Source organism: Haematobia irritans, chromosome 2 (genome assembly GCF_050003625.1).
Source record: "Haematobia irritans isolate KBUSLIRL chromosome 2, ASM5000362v1, whole genome shotgun sequence".
Taxonomy (NCBI): Eukaryota; Metazoa; Arthropoda; class Insecta; order Diptera; family Muscidae; genus Haematobia; species Haematobia irritans.
The window spans coordinates 98,646,528-98,671,494 of record NC_134398.1 but is presented as its reverse complement, the minus strand read 5'-3'; the positions used below and the strand labels follow the sequence as shown (position 1 = coordinate 98,671,494).

Genomic DNA, 24,967 nt, shown 5'->3' with positions numbered 1-24,967 from the left:
GGAAAATAAAGTTGCCGTTAACTCGTTTTTAAAGGACTTTGATAGCATATGAAGAAAAAAAGCTGAGAAAGCGAAAAATTAAAATTTGCTTCCTAGAAGCAAGTGCACAAAACCTAAATTTAAAAGAGAATTGTGTCTTAAAAGTATCCTTACTTGTATTCTCCGCTTCTTTGGCTCGGAATCAATACCAAATTTTTTAAAGTAAAGACAAAATCTTTGGAACCGATTATGCTTTTTTATCAGTGTAGGGACGTAGGGCCACAATGTAGGTACATTTTCACTCAACACAATTTGTAATAATTTTTACATTTTGGTGGCTCTAGAGGAGGAAATTAGAAGCCGGCAAGGCTTGATCTTTAACAATGTGTGGTAACAACAGTTACCACTCGTGCCAAAAAAAAATCTAACAAAATTTGAAGATTACCACAAATTACCACAAATCTACCAGACAAATATTTCTATAGAAATTTTTGTCAAACTTTTATTCCTGTAGAAAATTTTGTCAACATTTTATTTCTGTAGAAAATGTTGTCAAAATTGTATTTCTATAGACATTTTTTTCAAAATATTATTTCTATAAAAAATTTTCACAAAATTTTATTTCTATGGAATTTTTTCTCAAAATTTTATTTATATAGAATTTTTGTCAAAATTTTATTTCTATAGAACAATTTCTCACAAAAATTTGTTTATAGAAACTTTTTCCAAAATTTTATTTTTAGAGAGATTTAACAAAAAAGATTACTATTTTGGGTAGAATTCTACCAACTGCGGCAATAGTGGTGGTAATACAAATTTATATATATATATATATATATATATATATATATATATATATATATATATATATATATATATATATATATATATATATATATATATATATATATATATATATATATATATATATATATATATATATATATATATATATATATATATATATATATATATATATATATATATATATATATATATATATATATATAAATTTGTATTACCACCACGGTTGCCGCAGTTGGTAGAATTCTACCCAAAATAGTAATCTTTTTTGTTAAATCTCTCTAAAAATAAAATTTTGGAAAAAGTTTCTATAAACAAATTTTTGTGAGAAATTGTTCTATAGAAATAAAATTTTGACAAAAATTCTATATAAATAAAATTTTGAGAAAAAATTCCATAGAAATAAAATTTTGTGAAAATTTTTTATAGAAATAATATTTTGAAAAAAATGTCTATAGAAATACAATTTTGACAACATTTTCTATAGAAATAAAATGTTGACAAAATTTTCTACAGGAATAAAAGTTTGACAAAAATTTCTATAGAAATATTTGTCTGGTAGATTTGTGGTAATTTGTGGTAATCTTCAAATTTTGTTAGATTTTTTTTTGGCACGAGTGGTAACTGTTGTTACCACACATTGTTAAAGATCAAGCCTTGCCGGCTTCTAATTTCCTCCTCTAGAGCCACCAAAATGTAAAAATTATTACAAATTGTGTTGAGTGAAAATGTACCTTCATTGTGGCCCTACGTCCCTACACTGATAAAAAAGCATACTCGGTTCCAAAGATTTTGTCTTTACTTTAAAAAATTTGGTATTGATTCCGAGCCAAAGAAGCGGAGAATACAAGTAAGGATACTTTTAAGACACAATTCTCTTTTAAATTTAGGTTTTGTGCACTTGCTTCTAGGAAGCAAATTTTAATTTTTCGCTTTCTCAGCTTTTTTTCTTCATATGCTATCAAAGTCCTTTAAAAACGAGTTAACGGCAACTTTATTTTCCAAATTAGGACTCGACTTCCAGTAGAAATTATGCTATGTTTGAAGTAAAAAACTTCTTTAAAATAAAGTTTTGAAAAACATGTCCTATATTTGAACGATTTTTTGCTTTGTAGTCAAGATGCAAAAAGACAACAAATTTAAAGACAATTTCATTACATTTAAAGAATTTTTCTAAATTATTAAAGTCAAGTTGACCTTAGCCTATAAATTTTTTCTTTCATGTTAAGATACCCATTTTTAAGTCAAATCACTTAATTATAAGGACAATACGACTTCATTGAAAAGCTTATCGACTTTTGGACAAGGAAAATAACTTTATTTTAGAGAAATGCGTCTTCTATGCTAAGCAAAATTTGTATTCGTATTTTAAAGACATGAAATCTTTGACCTCACGACAATATTTTTTTCAGTGTACAAGACGCTAAATATTAGAAAAACCCTACATATAGTGAATTTCCCCAACTTCTAGCAACACTGGCTGTGTTGATATTGCACCTACGGAGTTAGTATGCCACTAATATTGAGTCCATTATTAAAAAAGAGAAAATCGTTCAAATAGTGTGGGTAATAAATCCAAATTTGTAAAAATCGAGCAACATTCTTATGTAAGAGCTTCAAATACGATCGGGTAGTACGTCAAAATGTGAAATTTGAGTAACATTGTTTAATAAATAAGAGTACTATGGTCAAATTTGGGAAAATAGAGCGATGCATATATATGGAATCTAAATCTGAACCAATTTGCATACTATTTTGCGGGTTTAATTAATACCACAAAAGGTTACCTTGTGCAAAATTTGAGAAAGATCAGTTAAGAAATGAGGCCTCTATGGTCAAAAATAAGGTTATTAGGGGCGAATTTTTCGAAATCGGGCGATACATACATGGGAGCTATATCTACATCTGAATCGATTTCGATGAAATTTTGCACATACCGTTAGTACTATAGTGGACTGGATCTAGCCAACTTTGAGTAAGATCGGTTAGTAAATAAGGGTTCTATGGCCAAATTTGGGAAAAACGGGCTATACATATATATGAGAGCTATATCTAAATCTGAACCGATTTCGATGATATTTCGCACATATAGTTAGTGCTATAGAAGATTAAATTTAGCAAACTTTGAGTAAGATCGGTTGATAAATAAAGGTTTTATGGCCAAATTTAGAAAAATCGGGTGGTACATATATATGGGAGCTATAGCTAAATCTGGGCAAATCGGGCGATACATATATATGAAAGCTATATCTAAATCTGAACCGATTTGGATGAAATTTTGCAGACTTGAAGGACGATGAAAAAGATTACCTTTTGCCAAATTTGGCGACGATCCGTTTGAAAAAAAGCACAGCGTGACCCCATTTGTCGAAATCGGGCTATACATATATGGGAGCTATATCTAAATTTGATCCGATTTCTTCCAAATTCAATAGCGTTCGTCCTTGTGCCCATAAAACCCCTGTATCAAATTTCATCAAAATCGGTTAATAATTGTGACCGGAATCCTGTGAACAACAAATACATGGACAGACGGACGGACGGACAGACACCAAGCGCTAGATCGACTCAGGAGGTGATTCTGAGTCGATCGGTATATATTTTATGGGGTCTAAAATCAATATTTCTGGTAGGCACATTTTTTGGCAGATCAAACTTATACCCTAACCACTATGTGGTTTAGGGTATAATGACTTTAAAACAATGTGTTGAAACATTTTATTAATTTTGAAGATTTTTTCAGAAATATTAAATCCATTTTGACTTCATTAAAACGAAATTTTCATTCATGTTAGGATACACATTTTTATGTCGAATCACTTAGCTATAAGGACAAACACACTTCATTGAAAAGTTTAGATCTTTTAGACAAGGAAAAAACTTTATTTCAGAGAAATACGTCTTCTATTCTAAGCAAAATTCGTATTCGTATTTTAAGCATGTGAAATATTTGGCCTCCCGACAATATTCTTTGCGGTGAACCATCTACTATTTAATATGTGATAGAAACCAAATTTATGAAAATGGACCAAATTCTGTTTGGCCCGTTTATGTGTATGTTTATGTTTGCAACAACCTCCATCGAAATCAGTCCGTGGTATACCTACGAATATTCTTACTCAGGTCTAGTGTTACCTAATTTCGCTTTTTTCCCCTTTATTGTAAAAATACATTTTCGAACAGCGTTTTAAAGAAATGTTCGTTCTCAAAAAAGTAGATAACATGCAATAATACAAATCAAGTCATAAGTTTTCAATGTGAGAAAAAATTAAAATAAATGTATATGCGCACATTTTTCAACCAAAATTGAAACTATCCATAATTTTAATTAAATTTTCGAGAACTAATATCAGAAATAAGAGAATACTAGGATATAGTACAATAGTAAAGCAAATATGAATGTCCTTACACTAAAAAAAAGCGTGCCCGGTTCCAAAGATTTTGTCTTTACTTTAACAGTTTGGGTATTAATTCCGAGCCAAAGAAGCGGAGAATACAAGTAAGGATACTTTAAAGACGCAATACTCTTTTAAATTTGGGGGTTATGTACTTGCTTCTATGAAGCAAATGTTAATTTTTCATTTTCTTAGATTTTTTTGTCAGTTGTTATCAAAATCCTTTAAAAACGAGTTAACGACAATTTTATTTTCCATATTAAGACTCGACTTCCAGTAGAAATTATGCTATGTTTCAAGTATAAAGCGTCTTTAAAATAAAGTGTTGAAAAACATGTCTTATTTTTTAACGATTTTTTGCTTTGTAGGCAAGATGCAAAAAGGAAACAAATTTAAAGACAATTTCATTAATTTTAAAAAATTTTTCTTAATTATTAAAGTCACGTTGATCTTACCTCAAAAATTTTATCTTTCATGTTATGATACACATTTTTAAGTAAAATCACTTAATTATAAGGACATTACAACTTCATTCAAAATTTTATTGACTTTTGGACAAGGAAAAAACTTTATTTTAGAGAAATGCGTCTTCCATGTTAAGCAAAATTTGCATTCTTATTCTAAGGACATGAAATCGTTGACTTCACGACAATATTTTTTTCAGTGTATAAAACTAAAAAATTAAATATAAATAAGATCGTTTAATTGCATTTATTTGACGTTCATTACAAACATCTTTGTAGTAATACGGGATGAAATTGATCGAAAGTACTGTTGTTACTTTTACAACACATACTACAGATATATTTTGACATTTGCCGTTTTTGAAAACAATTACTAACAAAAACACGTTGTGTTTTCCCCAATGTACGTACACTGAAAAAACAGTGAACTCTTTTCCATTGCAAAATGAACTAAACTGTAGTAATAGTGACCATGATTTAGCCCTTAAGATTTTTTTCAAATTTTCTAGTTTATAATTCTCTTAAATGTTAGTTCATCTATAACATTGTATTTTAGTTCAGTTTTACAACACCATAAGATTTATATACCCCTACCAAGTTAAAAAGTCAGTATTATTTTGGTTTACTTGCTTATTTTATGGGAAACCCGATAATAAAAATTGGTTAACTGTCTCTTTAAAATGTCGACGACTAAACTATTTTTAAATCAATCATTCCACAGTACAGAGAAATTAAATAATTAAAGGAACAACAAACCGTTTTACTATTATGAAAATTTTCATACATTAAAATTAAACTTTCGTTAAGCAAAAGTACTTCATTATAAAAACTTATGATGAAAGTTCTTAATACAATGTTTTTTTGTGAATAAAAATGATGACTTCGTGGAACAGAGAGTAGTTCATTTGAACTCGCTGTTTGGACATTTTGACTTATCATTTTTTTATTCATCGTAGGTAATTTTTTCATATATCTTGCTGGAAAAAATGGAAACATAATGAAATATAATTTTTAATTCTTCATTTTAGCTTGTAACTTACCATATTTGGGGGCATTTTATCAAATGGTGTAAGGAATTCAACTTTTCTTTGGAAAACATATCTCATAAAATTTGTACCTGAAACAATTAGAGAAATAATGAAGTATTCTATATAAAATCATAAATCTGTGTTGTTATCGATGTGAAGGATATAATAAAATAATTATTCTAGTTGAAAGAAAGCCAAAGTTTTAATATAAAACTTACCAATTCTCTATTAAATTTTACGCTGAGGGGAAATATAATTTGGGTTACTCTGAAATTAAATATATAATTTTTACATTAAATAAAATTATTAAATAGGTTTTCAAAAAATCTAATGAAAAAAATAATAATATGCATAAAAAACTAAATATTCTTGATAACCCTAGACAGTCATCATTCGTCAAAATGACGACACGTAATTTCATTTTCGATTTAAAATGCATTTTAGTCTATTGGGAAATGGTAAATTTAAGTTATACTAATTCGACCGTTTTATGAATTTTTGGTTTATACTATTTAAAACCAAAGTGAATAAGAAAATAAATTCAAATTTGGTTCATTTTTTCGCTCACGATGAAAATTATAGCGACTTGAAATCAGCCGTAGTCAAAATGACGAAGGATGACGTTAATGTTAAAAGAAAGTTAAAGAATCCTTACTTCACAATTAAATTACAGACAAAGGAGTGCTAAAAATTTTTCCAAATTTTTAAGGGGTTATTCTGAAATGTTTTTACATTAAAAATATTACATTGGTTTCCAATAAATTTGATTAAAGAAATACTAAAATAAGGTGTTAGAAACCTGTAATTTTGATTATAAAAAGGTCACAAAAACATAAATAATCTGGGTGAAATAAAGCCAATTTTTAAAAGAAAACTTACAAATTCTCTATTTTTTAAATTTGTTCGAATCCATCTGGAGTTGCTCTGAAATTAAATATTGCGTTTACAACAAAGAAAAACATTAAATTGGTTTCCAAAAAAAAAAAAATTAATTAACAAATAATAATATACATAAAAAATATTCTTTTAAAAAAAGTCATATTAAAAAATACTTACCAATTTATGAATAAACTATACGCTGAGATATAACAAAAATTCGTCTAGAATTGAATATTAATTTTTTACATAGAATAATAAAAATTTCAATACACTTTCAACATATTTTCCTAAATATTCTTAATAACTTTTTTCTAAACTACCGATAAATTATTTATAACTTTCATTTAAAAGGTTTAATAAAAAAACACCAATATATGTCTCAAAAATCCAAAATATTAAATGCCTTTATATTCCCTTGTACATACCTGCTTAAAAGATGCAACAGCCCACGCCAACACCAACTATACAACTGAAGCATGCCAAACAAACCCAAGCAAAGTCAAAACATTCCTACAACAACAAAAACACATGTGCCTTTATTGAAAACAACACCTCATCCAGCCAAATAAACCATCCGCGAATAACAAACACACACACAAACCACTAAATGAACAAAAATAAAAACAACCCCACGCTCATGTATACACAACAAAACTCAAGTAACATCATCTTTACATTAATCACATTCCACTATGCCGATAAAGATCTCTGTACTATGCATTAGTTCATCGCATCTGCTGACAATTTACTCTAAGAATAATATTCGTAAAGGCACACCAGTTTATGAACGATGAAACGTTTAACCTAAAATTTGCAAAATTTTCATGAAATGTTATCTACCATTTTGACGAAAATGTCTACAAATTTAATTACATGTGAACTAAAAATATTTCATTAGGTAATTTTTTACCTACAATTATTAACTATAGGAATTGTCTGTAAGAAATTGCTATCCACTTTCAAGTTCATTTTTCGTAAAAAACATATTTTCCCATACAAAAAAAATCTTATAGTAAATTGCACTTATTATTTAGAAAATACTTTACATTTCACAAGTAGTTTTATAGCATGACAAACGAATTTTTAACTACCAGTTAAGAAATTTTTTAAGGAAATTTCCATCGTATTTTGTAGGCCAGGAACTAAACGATTGGTACTTAGAATTTGTAAAATTTCCTTACGAGTAGTTAATTTTCGTAGAAGATACGAAAATTACTTATTATTTAGAAAATACTTTACATTTCACAAGTAGTTTTATAGCATGACAAACGAATATTTAACTACCAGTTAAGAAATTTTTTAAGGAAATTTCCATCGTATTTTGTAGGCCAGGAACTAAACGATTGCTACTTAGAATTTGTAAAATTTCCTTTCGAGTAGTTAATTTTCGTAGAAGATACGAAAAATGAACTAAAATTCTGGAAAATTCTTGTAATAAATTATTGGAAAAGTCTTCTTAAATTTACGAGACACTTTTTTTTATATGTGTACGTACAAAAATACATATCGTACATTTTAAACATTTACTCACACTACGCTAAGTACTAGCTATATTTGAAATTACATACACAGTGTAATTTCAAAGTTACACATTTCATTCAAGTAATATTTTATTCCAAATGAAAAACCGCCCCGCTCCGGATTTTAGAAATGCCGCTCCCGCTCCGGCAAAAAAAGGGCTTGCTCCGCTCCGCTTCACGCTGCACTCCGGATCCCTGGTTTTAACTAATGTGATTATTTTCTTTTCTTGGTGTATCACCTAGAGAAGAATCTTAAACCCTTTTAAAAGAGAAGTTCTGGTGTACTACCAGGGCTACCAATTAACATTTTATTCTGGTGTACCACAAGGATATTCGCTGAGGAAACGAGCGCAAGCAATAACATATAAGTTTCTCCAATTTGGGCAAATATGACCAAAGCTTGTAAAAATTACTAAAATTTCCTATACCTCTTGAAGAAATCTGTTTTTAAGATTTCTGATAAACGGTCAAGAATTATTTTGAATTCGTTGAATTCTTAACCCTCTAATGCCCCAATTTTTTTGCCATCTGATTAAATTTTCAATGTTAACGACACGAAAGCAAGAAAACTAAACAAGAAAAATTTATACGGTAAAATTCAGTATATGCTGCAAAGCCTCTTGAACAGCTTTAACTAAGTTTTCTTTTTATTTTACCCATTTTTGTTGTCTTAAGTTGTGTTTTACTAAAAGCTTCCTTATTAAATGAAGACCGCCTAAAGGCGGGCTTGGGCATTAGAGGGTTAAGTTCTTCTTAAAGACTTAAAATTATGACGGCGCTTAACATAAGGAATGTTCCTAGCCTATATGTACATAAATACATACGTTAAGTTAAATGAGATCAAAATGAAATTATAGGAGAAGTTTTGTACTAAAAATTCAGAAAATAAAACAGAAGAAAAGGAATTCAAAATTAAATTTAAAATGAGTTATGGGGACAGCCGTAAAGGCTGTTGAAAATGGCTTCAACACCTCTAGTGCATATCTACCGACCGATAAAGACACTTGCGAAACTCCATAAAATTGGCTAAGAAATCAAAAAAATTTTGTCCATATCGGTTCAGATTTAAATAAATGTAAACAATAAATGGAAATAAGCCCAACAAATTTGAAGAATTTGAGATGGTATAGAAAATGTAGATCTACAAAGTGGTGCGGAGTATAATATAGTCGCCCCACCCGACTGTAGACTTCCATTGCTTGTTTATTATAGTATTATGGAAAGGTAAAAATGTCGTGCAAAAGGGTGGTCGATTACTAAATTGTATTGATAAAGCGTTCTTCTAATGCAGGGAAGGAGCTTTAACCAAATCAAAAAAAAAAAAAAAATAATACAAAATAAATTTAAACTTTATATAAATAATTTTATTTTTTATAGGAATCACTAATCTCATCGAACGATAATTCATTTGATATCGGACGTGGGATTTGTCAGTTAGATACACCATCTCGACTTGAGGATAAAACACGAAACGTATCACGGTTGTCAGATAGAGCCAAGAAAAAGTCGTGGTACAACGTTTTATATCCAAACTACAAATCGCGTTCACAGGAGTTCAAGAAGCTATTTAAAGAAATACCTGCAGATGAACGTTTAATTGTTGGTAAGTTATTGAGCATATTTGATACCATATATACAATATATTCCGTTTGGGGTTGGATATGGGGTTGTATGGTTTGAACTGTTCATTCCGATTATAAGGGTAGCAACATATAATTTCTATGAAGGGCTATAGCCCAAATATTTATGAAAATGTATTTTATAATTTGTAATGAAACCATTTTTTTTTTAATTTAAAAAAACGAACTAAGATAAAATTGAACATTTTAACATAGCGCACAACAAATTTAGTTATTTTTGAAAATGAGCGTTGGGGATATAGATTTTTCAACAGAGTCTCATTTATGTGCCGTTCGTTTATCCGTATAAAATGTCTGTGGTTGAAAAAAATCTTCCAGTGGTCAGAATTGCATACGCTAAGAATTGTCTGCAATAAGTTAAAAATTCGATCACATCAATTAGCTGCATATCGGTTATATCATCGCATATAAATTATGATACAGCCACCATTTGGGATTTTCCAATAAACAGAAGCACTGGACAAATGCTTATATCCAACACGCTTTGGAACATTTTTTGCAAATTTCAAGTTGCGAAACGCGTTTTCAACAACAGTAGAGTTGTACACATAATATTGTCAAAATTTGGTACAAAAAAACTGGACCTCCGGTACATACATTATATAAGTTTACCATTTTTCAATCTTATATGACTGAAGAAATATTACACATAATAATTCGCGAGACGACTCGTAAAGCAAGCATGCACAATAAAGAATGGAATTTAGCAAATAGAAAGGAGTGGAAACCATTCACCCCCAAAGAATTTGATGCCTTTGTAGCAATCATACAAAACGATTGCTACAAAGGCATCAAATTCTGGACTTTCTAAGCCCAATATTTAGACTGCTAAGAAATTATGGGATAAACTCGAAAAAGTTTTTTTAGTTTAGTTTCAAAAACACAAAAATTTTAGAGTGGTGTTGCTCCTACAACCACCACAAAGTTCTGGTCGTCCCAACGAATTGGCTAAACGTAAACCAGCAGCGATTCTGAAATATAATACGAATAAATCTGCACCAAATGCATGGAACTTACTCGTGCAAACGATCAACAAACCCGTGCACAGTGCTTCGATCCCATACAACAGAAATAGAAGGCCTTGTTGATGGTTAAAACTAAGAAAAATGCCAAGTTTGGTTCCGATCGGACCACTCCTTCACGTACCTCCCATACAAAGGGTTAAAAAATATATCTGTGCGCGGATGGGTTAAATAACACAAAATGTCCCGTCATTTGGAAACGGGTATTGATCACCCTTTGGATTGAGCTCAGCTTTCATAAGGACAAAATTCTTCATTAGAAAAGTTTTTGTGAAAAGCGCAAATTGTAAAATAGTCTTTGAACAAATTTTTTGAACAAATTTTTACACTGTGTCAAAACTAAGCCGCGTGCGGTATAGTTTTGAGATCAGCTTTAATAATCACAAAAGTCTTCATGAGAAAAGTATTTGTGAAAAGCGCAAATTTGAAAATTTAATTTAATCAAATTAAAAAATAAATAAATTTAAATTTTTTTTATTTGTTAACTTCGAATTATAAATTGTAAGCTAACATCAAAAAGAGCTATAACTGCAATGGCCTTAAGTTCATAATTACAATAAGAGAGTTAGATCTTAACTGTATAAACAGCTGTAAATGTATATATTATAAGTTTTAAATATATATAGACTGCATAATATAAATGGATTTAAATACAACGACACAAATTTAAATTTATGAGAAAATTGATAATGTTTCGTTTATTATTGTTAGATGGGATCGGATCATTTCCATCAAAAATGTATTCCTGGCTGCTCTAGTGTCATTATATTGATATAATGTGTGTTGAAGACTTGTAGCCTCGATGCGAGGGCAATTGCATGAAGGTAGATCAATGATTTTCAATAGATGACCATGTGTGATTAATGTGTGCCCTAGTCTCAATCTTGTTATCTTAACGAGACCTTTTCTATTAAAATCATCAATATGGAGACTTGCATAATCTTTTATTGGAAGTTTGTTTGGATTTACATTCCTATACCAGCTATTTGATTTCTCCAGTGTGTTGTCGGAATTAAAATGCGATTTCGTTATACACTGGTAGAAAAAGTTTCGTTAACACGATGAATTTCTATATTAACGAAATTCTTCATTAAAAGTCAGCCAACGTAGCATTTCGTTATAACAACGTAATTTTACGTTATATTTACGAAGCCCTTTATGGAATACATTTCGTAGTATTAACGAATAATTACGTTGCCATTACGTAGCCTTTTCGTTGTATTAACGAATATTATTCGTTGTATGAATGAAATTTATTCATTGTATGGATGCAGCTTATACGTTGTATGAATGAAAATCATTCATTGTATGAACCCAGTTTTTTCATTGTATGAATGAAAGGCGAACGTTGTGTAAATGAACACAAACGTTATAGTAATGAAACCCAACCAATTATTGCATTTGAGTGTAGTCATTGGTATTGTATTATTTTTTGTTAAGATCTTTGAAATATGATTTATATACAGTAGGAAATAATATTTATTAATAAATTAAGTAATTTGATAATCATTTCACTTAGGAAAAAAAGTCTCTTATTTCTACACTGGTAGAAAAATGTTTCGTACTATTAACGAACGGGCTTCGTTGATTATTTTTCGTTAATATTACGAAATTTTTCGTTATAAGAACGAAAGTGATCGTTAATACAACGAAATCAATCGTTAAAAGACAATTTTGTGTTTTGGTTTTTCGTTATATTAATGAAACATGTTTCGTTAATATTACGAATATTAACTTTGTAATTTTTTCAAAAATTAGAATAAAATTTTTTTCCAAGATGAAATTATTATAATCATTTACTCTCTATGTAACTTTTGGAAACTTTTAGCCCTTAAAACAGTCGTTTTATATACTTCGAAACTGGAATTGAAAATTTCGCTTATAAAACGAAAGCGATCGTCAATATAATGATATGGATCGTTAAAAAATAAAATTTAAATTGTTATATTTCGTCATATTAATGAAATATGTTCATTAATAATACGAATGGGAGTTTGAGTATTTCTGCCTCACCGTACTCTCTCTCTCTCTCTAAAACGTCTCTCCATACTCTCTCTAATACGTCTTTAGCGTCTATGTAATTTGTACATACACATTAGATAGGGTCGCGAAAAAAAGTTCATGCAGTCACCCCCCAGTTTTGTAGCATATTTGAAGACAATTTCAGAACACTAAAACTTTTTTTTTTTCGTGCACCCTACGACCCCCCGAAATGCAATTTACTGTACTGTGTCGTCATTTGAAGTCCGATCGAAAAGAAACGCATATCGTTGTTCATGGTTGATCAGGGGCTATATTTCGTGCATTGGTCATTTTTGACTCCGACGTCAAATTTGATTTTTAATTTTTTTATTTCGCTTCGTATACCCCTATGATGCCCATTTCTTATAACCATTATAAAGATCTTATCAAAATATGAAACTTTTGCTTTGGAAGTATTTAATTATATTCATAAACAAAAATGTTACAGAGATTTTAAAAAGTCAATAGGTCACCCTACACCATCAAATAGCTTTTGCTGTGTTGTCATGATATCCGATCGAAACCACATGCACATCGTTATTCACATCTACGAAATTAATTTGAAAGGTATTTAATATACACAAACTGTTTATCTGTAAATTTCTAACCGTATCATTGTATACATACTCGTTGTGTGCACTACGACATTTTCTGCGTTATGCAAAGTTCTTGTGTTTTTGCTTGAACAACTTGAGAGCCTACTGTTTTAAAATCTAACAATCAATCTAACAATAAAAGTAAGTGGTAACGGAATTGTGGAAAATTACGAAGATCGTTATGCTGCTTACACATTGGTTAAATTTCTGCCTTTCAACATCTGACTACGCCGTATTTTTTTTGCGTTTTCTTGTCATCTTCACAATGGTGAGCAATGTTGTCACATGAGTAAATACTTTAAACAAGAAAATATTAGATTAGATTTGTATTTGATTTGAGTACATTTCATGTTTATTAATTGTACAATTTTATTATGCGGCTAACAACTTTTTAGAATTAATTTATAACAAATCCTGTCTAGAATCAAGTTTACTATGTTGTTGGCGACTTTTAATTTTGGATATTATATAACGCAATCGTTTATCGTCTGTAACATGACTAGTAGATTCATTTTTAACCTGCTTTCTTTAAATATAAAAGGAATTCAATAACTTGATGATTTGTTGGTAATTTAGTTTTGTCGATAACCCGAGCTTCGAATTTCATTTTGTTTTCACTTTTTTCAAATACTATCAACAGCCTTCTCTCACAAAAATATGGACAGACTTAAGAAATCATGTAGCGAAAGTGTTTGTTAGATTTTTTGCTAGAACAATTTGAGAGCCTACTGTTCTCAAATTGTTCTAGCAAAAACACATGCACTTTGCATAACGCTGAAAATGCCATAGTGCACACAACGAGTATGTATACAATGATACGGTTAGAAATTTACAGATAAACAGTTTGTGTGTATTAAATACCTTTCAAATTAATTTCGTAGATATGAATAACGATGTGCATGTGCTTTCGATCGGATATCATGACAACACAGCAAAAGCTATTTGATGGTGTAGGGTGACCTATTGACTTTTTAAAATCTCTGTAACTTTTTTGTTTATGAATATAATTAAATACTTCCAAAGCAAAAGTTTCATATTTTGATAAGATCTTTATAATGGTTATAAGAAATGGGCATAATAGGGGTATACGAAGCGAAATAAAAAAATTAAAAATCAAATTTGACGTCGGAGTCAAAAATGACCAATGCACGAAATATAGCCCCTGATCAACCATGAACAACGATATGCGTTTCTTTTCGATCGGACTTCAAATGACGACACAGCACAGTAAATTGTATTTCGGGGGGTCGTAGGGTGCACGGAAAAACAAAAGTTTTCGTGTTCTGAAATTGTCTTCAAATATGGTACAAAACTGGGGGGTGACTGCATCAACTTTTTTTTTTGCCTTAGGCCGTGACCCTACCTAATACACATCTAAGCATGGCAATAAGCACATGTTTGCGTGTGCGTCTTGAAAAACAAACTGTAAAAAGTTCAACAGAAAACTTGTCTGATGGGCAAACCTTAACAACATTTACGTTCTTTTCGCTGAAGAGTGCACAGGCTCATTACAGTTTCGTTGTGAATACTAAACATAGATGGTGGGTGAGTTAAATTGGTGCCACGGGGAAGTGAACTTTCAGATGAAGAAGGCGGAACAATTACCGGTTCATACGGTTGGTTGCAAAAATAAATTGGATAAATGGACACGGCGATACGATTATCATTTTTTAATCTTATAAGATTAAAAATTCATTACGGTAATTGTTCCGCCTTCTTCATCTGAAAGTTCACTTCCCGTGGCATGTTCACTAAAGATTAAAAATGTACACTAAATTTCTTGCGAATATACAAAAACACCAATTTAAGTCACCCACTTATGTTTATTATTCACAACGAAACTGTAATGAGCCTGTGTACTCTTCAGATAAAAGAACACAAATGTTGTTAAGGTTTGCCCATCAGACAAGTTTTCTTTTTAACTTTTTACCGTTTGATTTTCAAGACGCACACGCAAACATGTGCTTATTGCCATGCTTACATGTGTATGTACAAATTACATAGACACTACAGACGTATTAGAGAGAGTATGGAGAGACGTTTTATATTTATCCGATAGTGAAAACGGATATAGCTAAATGTGTTTGGGAGTCTCAATATATGGCTTGGAAAAAAGTGGACGCACTGCTCCTCAAGAGAAAAGTGACCACTGTGGCCAAATGAAAAAAGATGGGGTTCCAGATTTATATGTGAAAGATAGATCTTTTAGTGCTCTATCCGATGGTAAAAACGGATACAGCTAAATGTGATTGGGAGTCTCAATATATGGCTTGGAAAAAAGTGGACGCACTGCTCCTCAAGAGAAAAGTGACCACTGTGGCCAAATGGAAACAGATGGGGTTCCAGATTTATATGTGAAAGATAGATCTTTTAGTTCTCTATCCGATGGTAAAAACGGATACAGCTAAATGTGTTTGGGAGTCTCAATATATGGCTTGGAAAAAAGTGGACGCACTGCTCCTCAAGAGAAAAGTGACCACTGTGGCCAAATGGAAACAGATGGGGTTCCAGATTTATATGTGAAAGATAGATCTTTTAGTGCTCTATCCGATGGTAAAAACGGATACAGCTAAATGTGTTTGGGAGTCTCAATATATGGCTTGGAAAAAAGTGGACGCACTGCTCCTCAAGAGAAAAGTGACCACTGTGGCCAAATGGAAACAGATGGGGTTTATATGTGAAAGATAGATCTTTTAGTGCTCTATCCGATGGTAAAAACGGATACAGCTAAATGTGTTTGGGAGTCTCAATATATGGCTTGGAAAAAAGTGGACGCACTGCTCCTCAAGAAAAAAGTGACCACTGTGGCCAAATGGAAAAAGATGGGGTTCCAGATTTATATGTGAAAGATAGATCTTTTAGTGTCCTATCCGATGGTAAAAACTGATATTGTGAAATGTGTTGGGAGTCTCAATATATGGCCGGTTTATATGGGGGCTATATATAATTATTGACTGATATGGACTTATTTGTTCATGGTGGTATCTGAAATTTGGTCTTTCACAAGGCTGTGGAAATCAAATCTGTGGATCGGTTTATATAAGGGCTGTACCTAAATGTAGTCCTATATGGCCCATTTGCAATACCATCCGACCTACATCAATAACAAATACTTACGCCAAGTTTCAAGTCGATAACTTGTTTTGATTTCACCATACGGACGGAGATAGGTAGATCGACCGCAGATTTCTCGACGACCTAGAATATACAGACTTTATACGGTCTGAAACCAATATTTCGATGTGTTAAAAAACGGAATAACAAAGTAATGGCGAAAGGTATAAACACACAAATTATTTGATTTCTTCGGAACTTGTTAATTAATATTCTATTTGAATTAAAAATTTTATTGATTTTGGTCGAAACATTCTATACCTAGACCTCGCTTTACGTGGCAGATACGTTCCAAAAAACACGACGCAAAGTGAATTATGAGTTTTTATGGCAAACTGTTCAAAGATTGGAGATAGATAATAACGCAACTTTGAAAATCTAACGACGAAAAGTGAAAACTAGTACTAATTCAACAGCGACGCAAATTCGAAACAACGCAAAATGAAACGACGCAAACCGAGGCCTAGGTGTATTAAGTTTTTAATTGAGGCAATTATTTGTTTTTTGTTCCACTGTTAATTTATTTATAATTATTTGTCTGTTAGATAAATTAATATTCTTATAATCTTACAAAAGTTTACATTTTTTATAAAAATTGCGATTTTAATTATAGTTTGAATTTTCTTTAGATTTGCGTCAAAATTTTATTAAAAAATGTGTAGTACACTAAAAAAATATTTACGTGATATTAAAGGTTACGCAACCTAAATTTTAGGATGCGAAATTTACAAAATATTAAGGACAAATTTCTTTAAAATAATAAAAGTTTATTTAAAATAAAGTGGATAATATTTGCTTCAAAATTTTTTTTCATTAAATTTAGGACCCAAATTTTGTAAATTTGCGTCCCTCCGTTAAAGTACCATGTCTTTGAACTAAGGCAAAATTTCCTTAAAGTAAAGAAACGCATTTTTGATTTAAAGAAATTGTCCTTAAATTAACTGAAATATTGAAACTCTAGATTTAAGATAAAAACGCTTCAAATATAGGCTAAGACTTATTTTGAGGATTTAACGTCTTTGGTTATTTTCCCTTACATTAGATGTAGAATTGTTTAGATTTCTAAACAATGCACTATCCGCGATATGTGTATTTAGGATTGATAAGGTTTATGGCATAATAAAATGAAAACGCATTACATGTGTAGGCAATAAATATTATTGAGGGGTTCATGTTCTTATCTTTACTTTTTAAGAACATTTAGATTGTAGCTAGTTTAAGATTTAGTATATAAGGTTGAATATCTTTTATAATAAATTAGTGACTGACAACCACTCAAACGTGTAGAGACGATTATTTCTTTACATTTTGGTAAGGAGATTTATAATGTCTTTACAAGTATATTTATTATAAATCGATGCAATTAGGGTAAGTTTTATATGTATATCAAGATTGTTGCATTCCTGTAATATCTTTAAAGTAATAGAGGGATATTTGGGTATTATCTTCAATTTGGTAATCTAAGCAGTTAATTTTTGAATTGGGTTGTTGTTGTAACAGTTTTTAATGTAGTTTCATCCATTTTGTTCTATGCTTGTGTAGTTCAGCTGGTAGCCAGATCAAGGAACTCTGCGACAAGGATGAGGTGTGTCCAGAGTGATCTGGTAGTGAGACGGGTAGGCTTAGCTGGGCAAGCAAAAAGGTGACGAGTGTCATGTGGCCCTGATTACAGATGGGACACACGTCAGCTACGCTGCTATCAATCACTGATAAGTATGAATTGAGGCGGCTGCACTTGCCTGATCTTAGTTGGGCCAAAACTACCGTGCCGTGGGAGGTCTCTCTCCTCCGGTGCTATGGACGGCGGTCGGACTCCGAGAACAGGATTAACCTTGTAGCTTCTCACCGCTTCAGCTACAGTATCCTCATGAATCCTGTTCAGACCTGTCTGGTATGCTGCCTGATCTAGAGGCTCTCTTTTGTAACGCTGGATCTCGGGCTCTAGAAGGTGAAGATCAACCCTTACATTCCTGGGTGGAGGTTGTCTATCCACAAGATGGTGATTCGGATGACAACTTCGATGGCAACCCAAGATGTACTGTTTTGACAACATGTAGTTATGTCGACGCACTGGGATGATCTTGGTCTCCGCTGTACTGCGGACATATCCTGTTGCGGTTCTAAGGGCAGCGTTCTGACAGGTCTGTATGTTATTCCACTGCGTATTGCTCGTTTGAGGTGTCCACACTGGCGCTGCATAGTTTACCACTGACCGGCCAATTGCCGTATACGTAGTTAACAAGGTTTCTTTGTCCGCACCCCAAGTGCTGCCGGCTAGCGACTTGAACTTGTTTCTACCGCGGAGATTATCACAAATTGCAGCGGTATGGGCGGACGACTTAAAAAGGCTGTCGAATGTGACCCGGAGAATCTTGGGGTAATTTGTTGTCGGAATTGTTTCGCCATCGACTCTGACATTAAACTGCCTGCGTACTTCCGCCGTCCATGTAGTGAATAGCGTGGCTGAGGATTTGGTGGGAGATATCCTCAAATTTCGTGCAGTAAAATAACTGGTAAGATCAGCGAGGTAGACATTCAATCGATCGCAAATGTCATCAACAATGGGTCCAGATGCCATGATTGTGCAATCGTCCGCATAAGACTCAACCTCGACGCCGTCAGGAGGGGGTGGAATCGAGGACAGGTGGAAGTTAAACAGTGCCGGAGATATCACCCCGCCCTGGGGAACTCTCTGTTTAACTCTACGGGGTTTTGACTTCTTGTCCCTGAATTCCACGTATGACTGGCGTCCACGCATATAATTCAGAACCCAACGCTTCGTTCCTGCCGGTAGGGACGTATTCTCGATGTCCTCGAATAATGTGGCATGGTTGACCGTATCGAACGCTTTCGGTAGGTCAAGCGCCACGGACAAAAGCCGTAGAAAGGTAACGTGGATCGTATTCTTGATATAATCAATGTATTAGTAATATATATATTAACGACGATGTGTCACAATTGAACTTCTTACTCTCCAAACATTTCAGTATGTTTAATGATTGTTGAAGGGCATTGTGAAGTCCCATTTAGTGGGCCCACGGGCTGACCTGTAGGCGTTGAAATTTGGTTACCTCGGAGGTATGAAATTTCGTTTTAGCTGTCAACTCCGCAATTTTAAACCGATTTCGATGATTTTTTCTTTGCTGGATAAAACTTATAAAAGATAATCGTGTGCGATTATCTTTTACTGTCCGCAAGATATGAGCCCCATAAGTGGGTTCAGTATTTTAAACCTTAAAGTTCCGTTTTTGAGTGGATTCGTATTTTCTTCTTAACTGCAAAATATTAAGTTCGACTAATACGATTTATTTTTCAATATAATCTCCTGAAACTTCAATACACTTAGTCCAACGCTTTTCTAGCAATTATATTCCTTGATTAAAATAGTTTTCCTCAAGGTCTTCAAAATAGTGGTTTACAACTGTAATTGCATCTTCATTTGAGGTAAAACGCTTGCCAGCATGGATTTTTTTAGATTGGGAACAAGTAAAAGTCACTGAGAGCTAAATCAGGAGAATAAGGTGGGTGGTCAAGCAACTCGTACTTTAATTCGTTGATTTTAGCCATTGTTAAAACACTCTTGTGCGCTGGTGCGTTGTCTTGATGAAAAAATATTTTTTTGTGTTGGAAGCCAGGACGTTTTTTTAAAATTTAATTAATCCAAAAGGTTGCAATAGTACTCTGAATTTATTGTTTTACCCTTTTGCAGATAGTCAATCAATAAAATACATTTGAAGTCCCAAAAAAAACAGTTGCCATACCCTACCAGCCGATTGAATTGTTTTTTCCTTCTTTGGGGCACTTCCTCCAGCTTCAGTCCATTGTTTGGATTGTTATTTTGTCTCTGGAGTATAGTGGTGGATCCATGTCTCATCAACAGTTATGAACCGATGCTTCAAATCCATTTTATTTCGCTTAAAACGATCCAAACAAGCTAGAGAAATGTTCATTCTTATGTGTTTTTGATTGACTGTTAACAAATGCGGCACCCATCTTGAAGCAGCAACACTGCATTTTGTCTGTATTTTATATTGCCCCAGAAGCCAAAGTTTTACTTAGATTTGCTTGCTTAATAGTTTGTTTATTATAAAAGAACCATCGAAGTCCGTTAGCAATCATTCTGCCAAGAGTGTTTAATAGTTTAATAGTGTTTTGTCTGATCCAAGTTTCAATATTAGAACTATAAGACTCAATTTGAATTGTTGAGGGATATAAGATTGGAAGATTGAATTGAAGAAATCTAAAAGGCGGAATCTCACCGTATATGGTAGGTTTTTCAGCATGGGGTAAGAGATCCGATCGTTGCCTGGTGTTCTTCCTTTGAATTTCTTCAAAACTGATTCTAATTCAGATAAATTGAAGTTTTCTTCGAGTAAAGCTCTCTTGATACCTGGGACAAAATTCTGATTTTTACCGAGTAGGCTATTCTTTTTTTCCACAGAATTCCTTAGGAAAATTATTGATCCGATGATTTTTGTGACCAAAAGCGTCCAAATTCGTTCGCACTATCCGTACCGTTTGTTAATCGTAGTTGGGGATTGTTCTCAGTTCCTATGTAATGTATTGCCTTATTTTGTAACCAGTGAATGTCCTGATATTTCTCCATATCTTATCGATAGGCGTAGAGGGCTTAGTAGAGACTGTAAATCGATTTCACTTTAGATCTTTTGATATGATATTTAAATTTTGCATTTGCTCGTTTAAAATCAATGATGTTAGGCGTTGTCTTTTCGAAATTTGTACCATAATATATTTTTATTTCTCTTTAATTTCTCAAGTTCATTATTCCACCATGGAACTTTACATGCAGTTTTAGTTCGTGTCTGAGGTGTGGCTAGATTGGCTGCCCCAATAATTATCTTCTTAATATTGGCAGTTTCTATGTTTATGTTTACGCTAGGTTCATGTTTTGTGTTCAATTGTGAACAAGTGCTATTAAATAGTGGCCAATTTGACAGTTTAGTTATGAATTGGGGTTTATGTTGGACAATTTCTCCGTGGGGAGATGGAAATAGCTTAAGAATAATGTGGAAGTGATCGCTTCCATAAAGAGATTTTTCAATCTCTCATTGTATATGGGGTAAAAAAGATGGAGAACAAAATGAATGATCTACGTTTGAGAATGCGAAGTGTGTGTTGAATAGGGTATGAGATTTGTCATTTAACAGAATAAGATTGAATCTGGTTAGAAATTCATATATTGTGTTACCTTTTTTATAGTAATTCGCTGAGCCCATAGTGAACACATAGTGTGCCAACTATTGGAATCGCCTGTTATTAATACGTGTTGGTTGGAGATATTAAAAACGTTAATGATATTGTTTAATGAAAATTATGTGTAGGAGGAATATATGATGAATAAACATTAAAATTTAATTTAGAAAAAACTTCCACACATATTGTAACGAAATCGCCAGCCACTTGTGCTGTAATGATTTGTGAATTAATATGATTACTCCACTATATCTAGTTGTTGATTGATTCTTTTGATACATAGTAAAATTAATTGGTATCGGGAAGATATATGTATACAGATAATTTCAGGATTATATTTTGTAATAAGTATTAATAATTAATTATAGTTGTTGGTATAAACATTAGTATTCCATTGTAGTATTGTAAGATTCATATAATTTTATATAACTAGAGATGAGTATGGTATATACGTTTTGTATCTACAATTTACTTTTTAGCTTTTTTGGTAGTGCTGGCTTTTAGGTTATGTTCAATTCGTTTTCTTAATCGCTTTGTTGTATTCCTGGCGAGAATAGTGGGTTTATTTTCTTTGGTTTATTTCCTTTGGTTGGTTGGCTTCAGTATCAGATATGTCAGGTTCAGTAGTAATATCAGAGTAGTCAGTAATTACGCGTTTCGATTCGCTCTTCGTTTTGGGGGAAGAGATTGCCGAGCTAAGGCCATGCGCTTTTCTCCTCTTATCGAGTACTTTCGGTTGGGATGCGTAATTTTTTGTTTGGAGAAAAAATGTTGAAAATTTCGTCACAGTGTTATCTCTTCTAAAATTAGTAGAAATAATTATTGCAGTTTCTGTATGAATATACCACAAAAAATCCAACCACAATTATCGGAAAACACATCTTATGTTTAGTTATATGCACTGTCAGGTTAGGTTAAGTTAAAGTGGCAGCCTGATTTATTGTCAGGCTCACTTAGACTATTCCAACTGCATATTGGCACTTCTGGGTTTAACCGATGATTGTTCCAAAACCATTAGCAGACTGCTTAAGTTAAATTTTCCGGGTCCGCAAGTAATCTAAAGCTGTATGTTCCTAATATTCATTTACGCCATACACAAAAAGCAGAACATTCACACAAGAGGTCTTTAATTGATTCCTTTTCTTCCACATCATGACAACTCATGCAGTAGTCATTATACTTCGCGCCAATAGTTTTTGCAAACTCGCCTATCAGGCAGCGACCCGTTAAGCAGATATCAGGAGTGATTTCTGACGTCTTGAAAACACTAAATATCTAATGTGTTTTGTGTCGTTGCAACCCTTACAATCCTCCCATCGGACATTCGCCATCATAACAGCCTTCTCACGCAGTATGAGCTTGCATATAGCCATGGCTTATGCAAGCTTTACTTATTTTTTACTTTACTTTACTTTTGTTTTTCACTTTCACGTCTAAAACATCTAGACAATTTTTTAAAGTAACAGACGTTTTACTACTTAAAGTATTTTATGTGTCGAATTATAATTCTGGGCTCTTTTTTGCTCGAAATTTTTACGGGAACATCATCCATCACCAATTTAGTTTCTTTCAAATTTTGCAGAAAACACCAAAACAACTACTAATACCAGCCATTATTCTTCACTACATTTTTTCATTGCATGAAAACGATATGGTAACATAGTAAGAATCTTGTATTTTTGTTTTTAAGTTTCCAGCCAAAGAATGTTTATGAAATATATAAACACTTGTACGTAACATAAACATATGTGAATGTTTATGTTACGTAAATATACGTTTGAAATTTACGCGTAGTTAATTGTCTTCTGGGATCTTTATATGTTTGCATAATTTCAACAAGCGGCAACACTAAAACTTTATATTTTTTCTCCATCTAGTTTCTCTATTCTTTCTGAACTAAAAACAAGATTGTTTGCACTTCAGTGAGTTCTAATTTCTCATTTTTCGCTTCCCTGAGCTTGATTCTCAACTTGATTAAGGTAAAAAATAGTACAGACGTACGATACTTGAAATTTTAAGTACCAATCTGGGCTAAATTCAAGAATTTAAACTCTATTTAGTTTAGTATTATTTTTTTGGTGTATAGACAACAGATTCTAGTTCCCCCGGAATATGTAAGGTAGTTCCTAGCTTTGTCAACTCATTCGCTTCGCAGTTGCCTATGGCCAGGCACCCATATTAGGTGAATATCGTACTGCTGAGATTTGCGGCAGTCGATGGCCGTATGTATTATATGCACTGTTATAAAATTACAAGAAATCTTAAAGTAAAATAATTGCACAGAAAAAATATTTCCAAAATATCTCCAATTAAAAAGTTATAAACGAAAGCAATTACAAAGTTAAAAAAGAAAAGTATTAACATTTTACGTTTATATTTAAAATTCTAATTATTGCAATTATATTTTTTTTTTTGAATAAACAAATATTTCCAATTAAAAATATAATCGAAAATTTTGAAATATTTGATTGCAATATATAATATTAATTCATTTTTAGGTTTTTGTACAGGAAAAAGATATTAATTGATTAAATTAAAAATTAAAATTCCTTTAATCGCAGGAATAATAGTATCAATCACCAACATCAATTAAAAATTTATTGATACAATTATTTATTTTTAGAAATTATACAATAAATAGTTTATTGTTTTAATTAAAAATTGAATTGAATTAATACTATAATTGGTTGTAAATTCCGAATTAATTAAGTTGTTTAAGTTCAAACGTAACGTATATTTTCCCCTTTTTAATTGTATCCTACTTTCCTAACTACGGTTCGTTACATCCTTGCGCGTGCGTACTATTTTCTGTCAATTGCTTGCCTCCTTGCCCCATTCTGTTTTGTTCGTTTGTTTTTACGCCACTTCTTGTTGGGAGCTTTCTGTGTTTACAACACCACAAAGGTAAAGATAATTGTTCACGACAATTATTCAATAAAAATAACAAAGTCGACACAAATTCTAAACCCTAGTGTTTTATTTATTCTCTTGTTTTTTCATAATTTCAAATCCCGCATATTCATTTTGGTCACTTCGTCCCGGATACCTTAGAGATTTCAAAGCTCACGGCTTATTAATTGGATCTCTTCTTTTTCGCACAACAGGCAAATACAATTGGTTCACGACCAACAACAACTGCCCTGCATCTCACATTGGTTCTCGACCATCAGAAAAACAAAAACTTTTCCCCTTTCCAATACATCTAATTGTTTAATAAGGTGCGCATATTTTTTTTTTTTTTTTTCATATGTGCGATTGTTCGGTGTTTTGAAATTATTGAAAAATTAAAT

The 24,967-nt window shown here is 32.1% G+C and overlaps 1 protein-coding gene and 1 long non-coding RNA gene across 5 annotated transcripts in view; one reads left to right on the top strand and one right to left on the bottom strand.

Annotated features, from left to right (window-relative positions):
* GramD1B (GRAM domain containing 1B) overlaps positions 1–24,967 on the top strand; it is a 340,270-nt gene that overhangs the window by 173,208 nt on the left and 142,095 nt on the right. For all 4 annotated transcript variants that reach the window (XM_075295677.1, XM_075295676.1, XM_075295678.1 and 1 more), the window contains exon 3: positions 9,447–9,672. In XM_075295677.1, the coding sequence (XP_075151792.1) occupies positions 9,447–9,672 (226 nt within the window). The remainder of the gene's footprint in view (positions 1–9,446; positions 9,673–24,967) is intronic.
* LOC142225857 (uncharacterized) lies at positions 13,154–14,701 on the bottom strand. Its single transcript, XR_012719461.1, has 2 exons — positions 13,381–14,701; positions 13,154–13,300 (listed from the first exon to the last, which is right to left on the bottom strand). It is a non-coding gene; the product is annotated as an uncharacterized LOC142225857 (long non-coding RNA).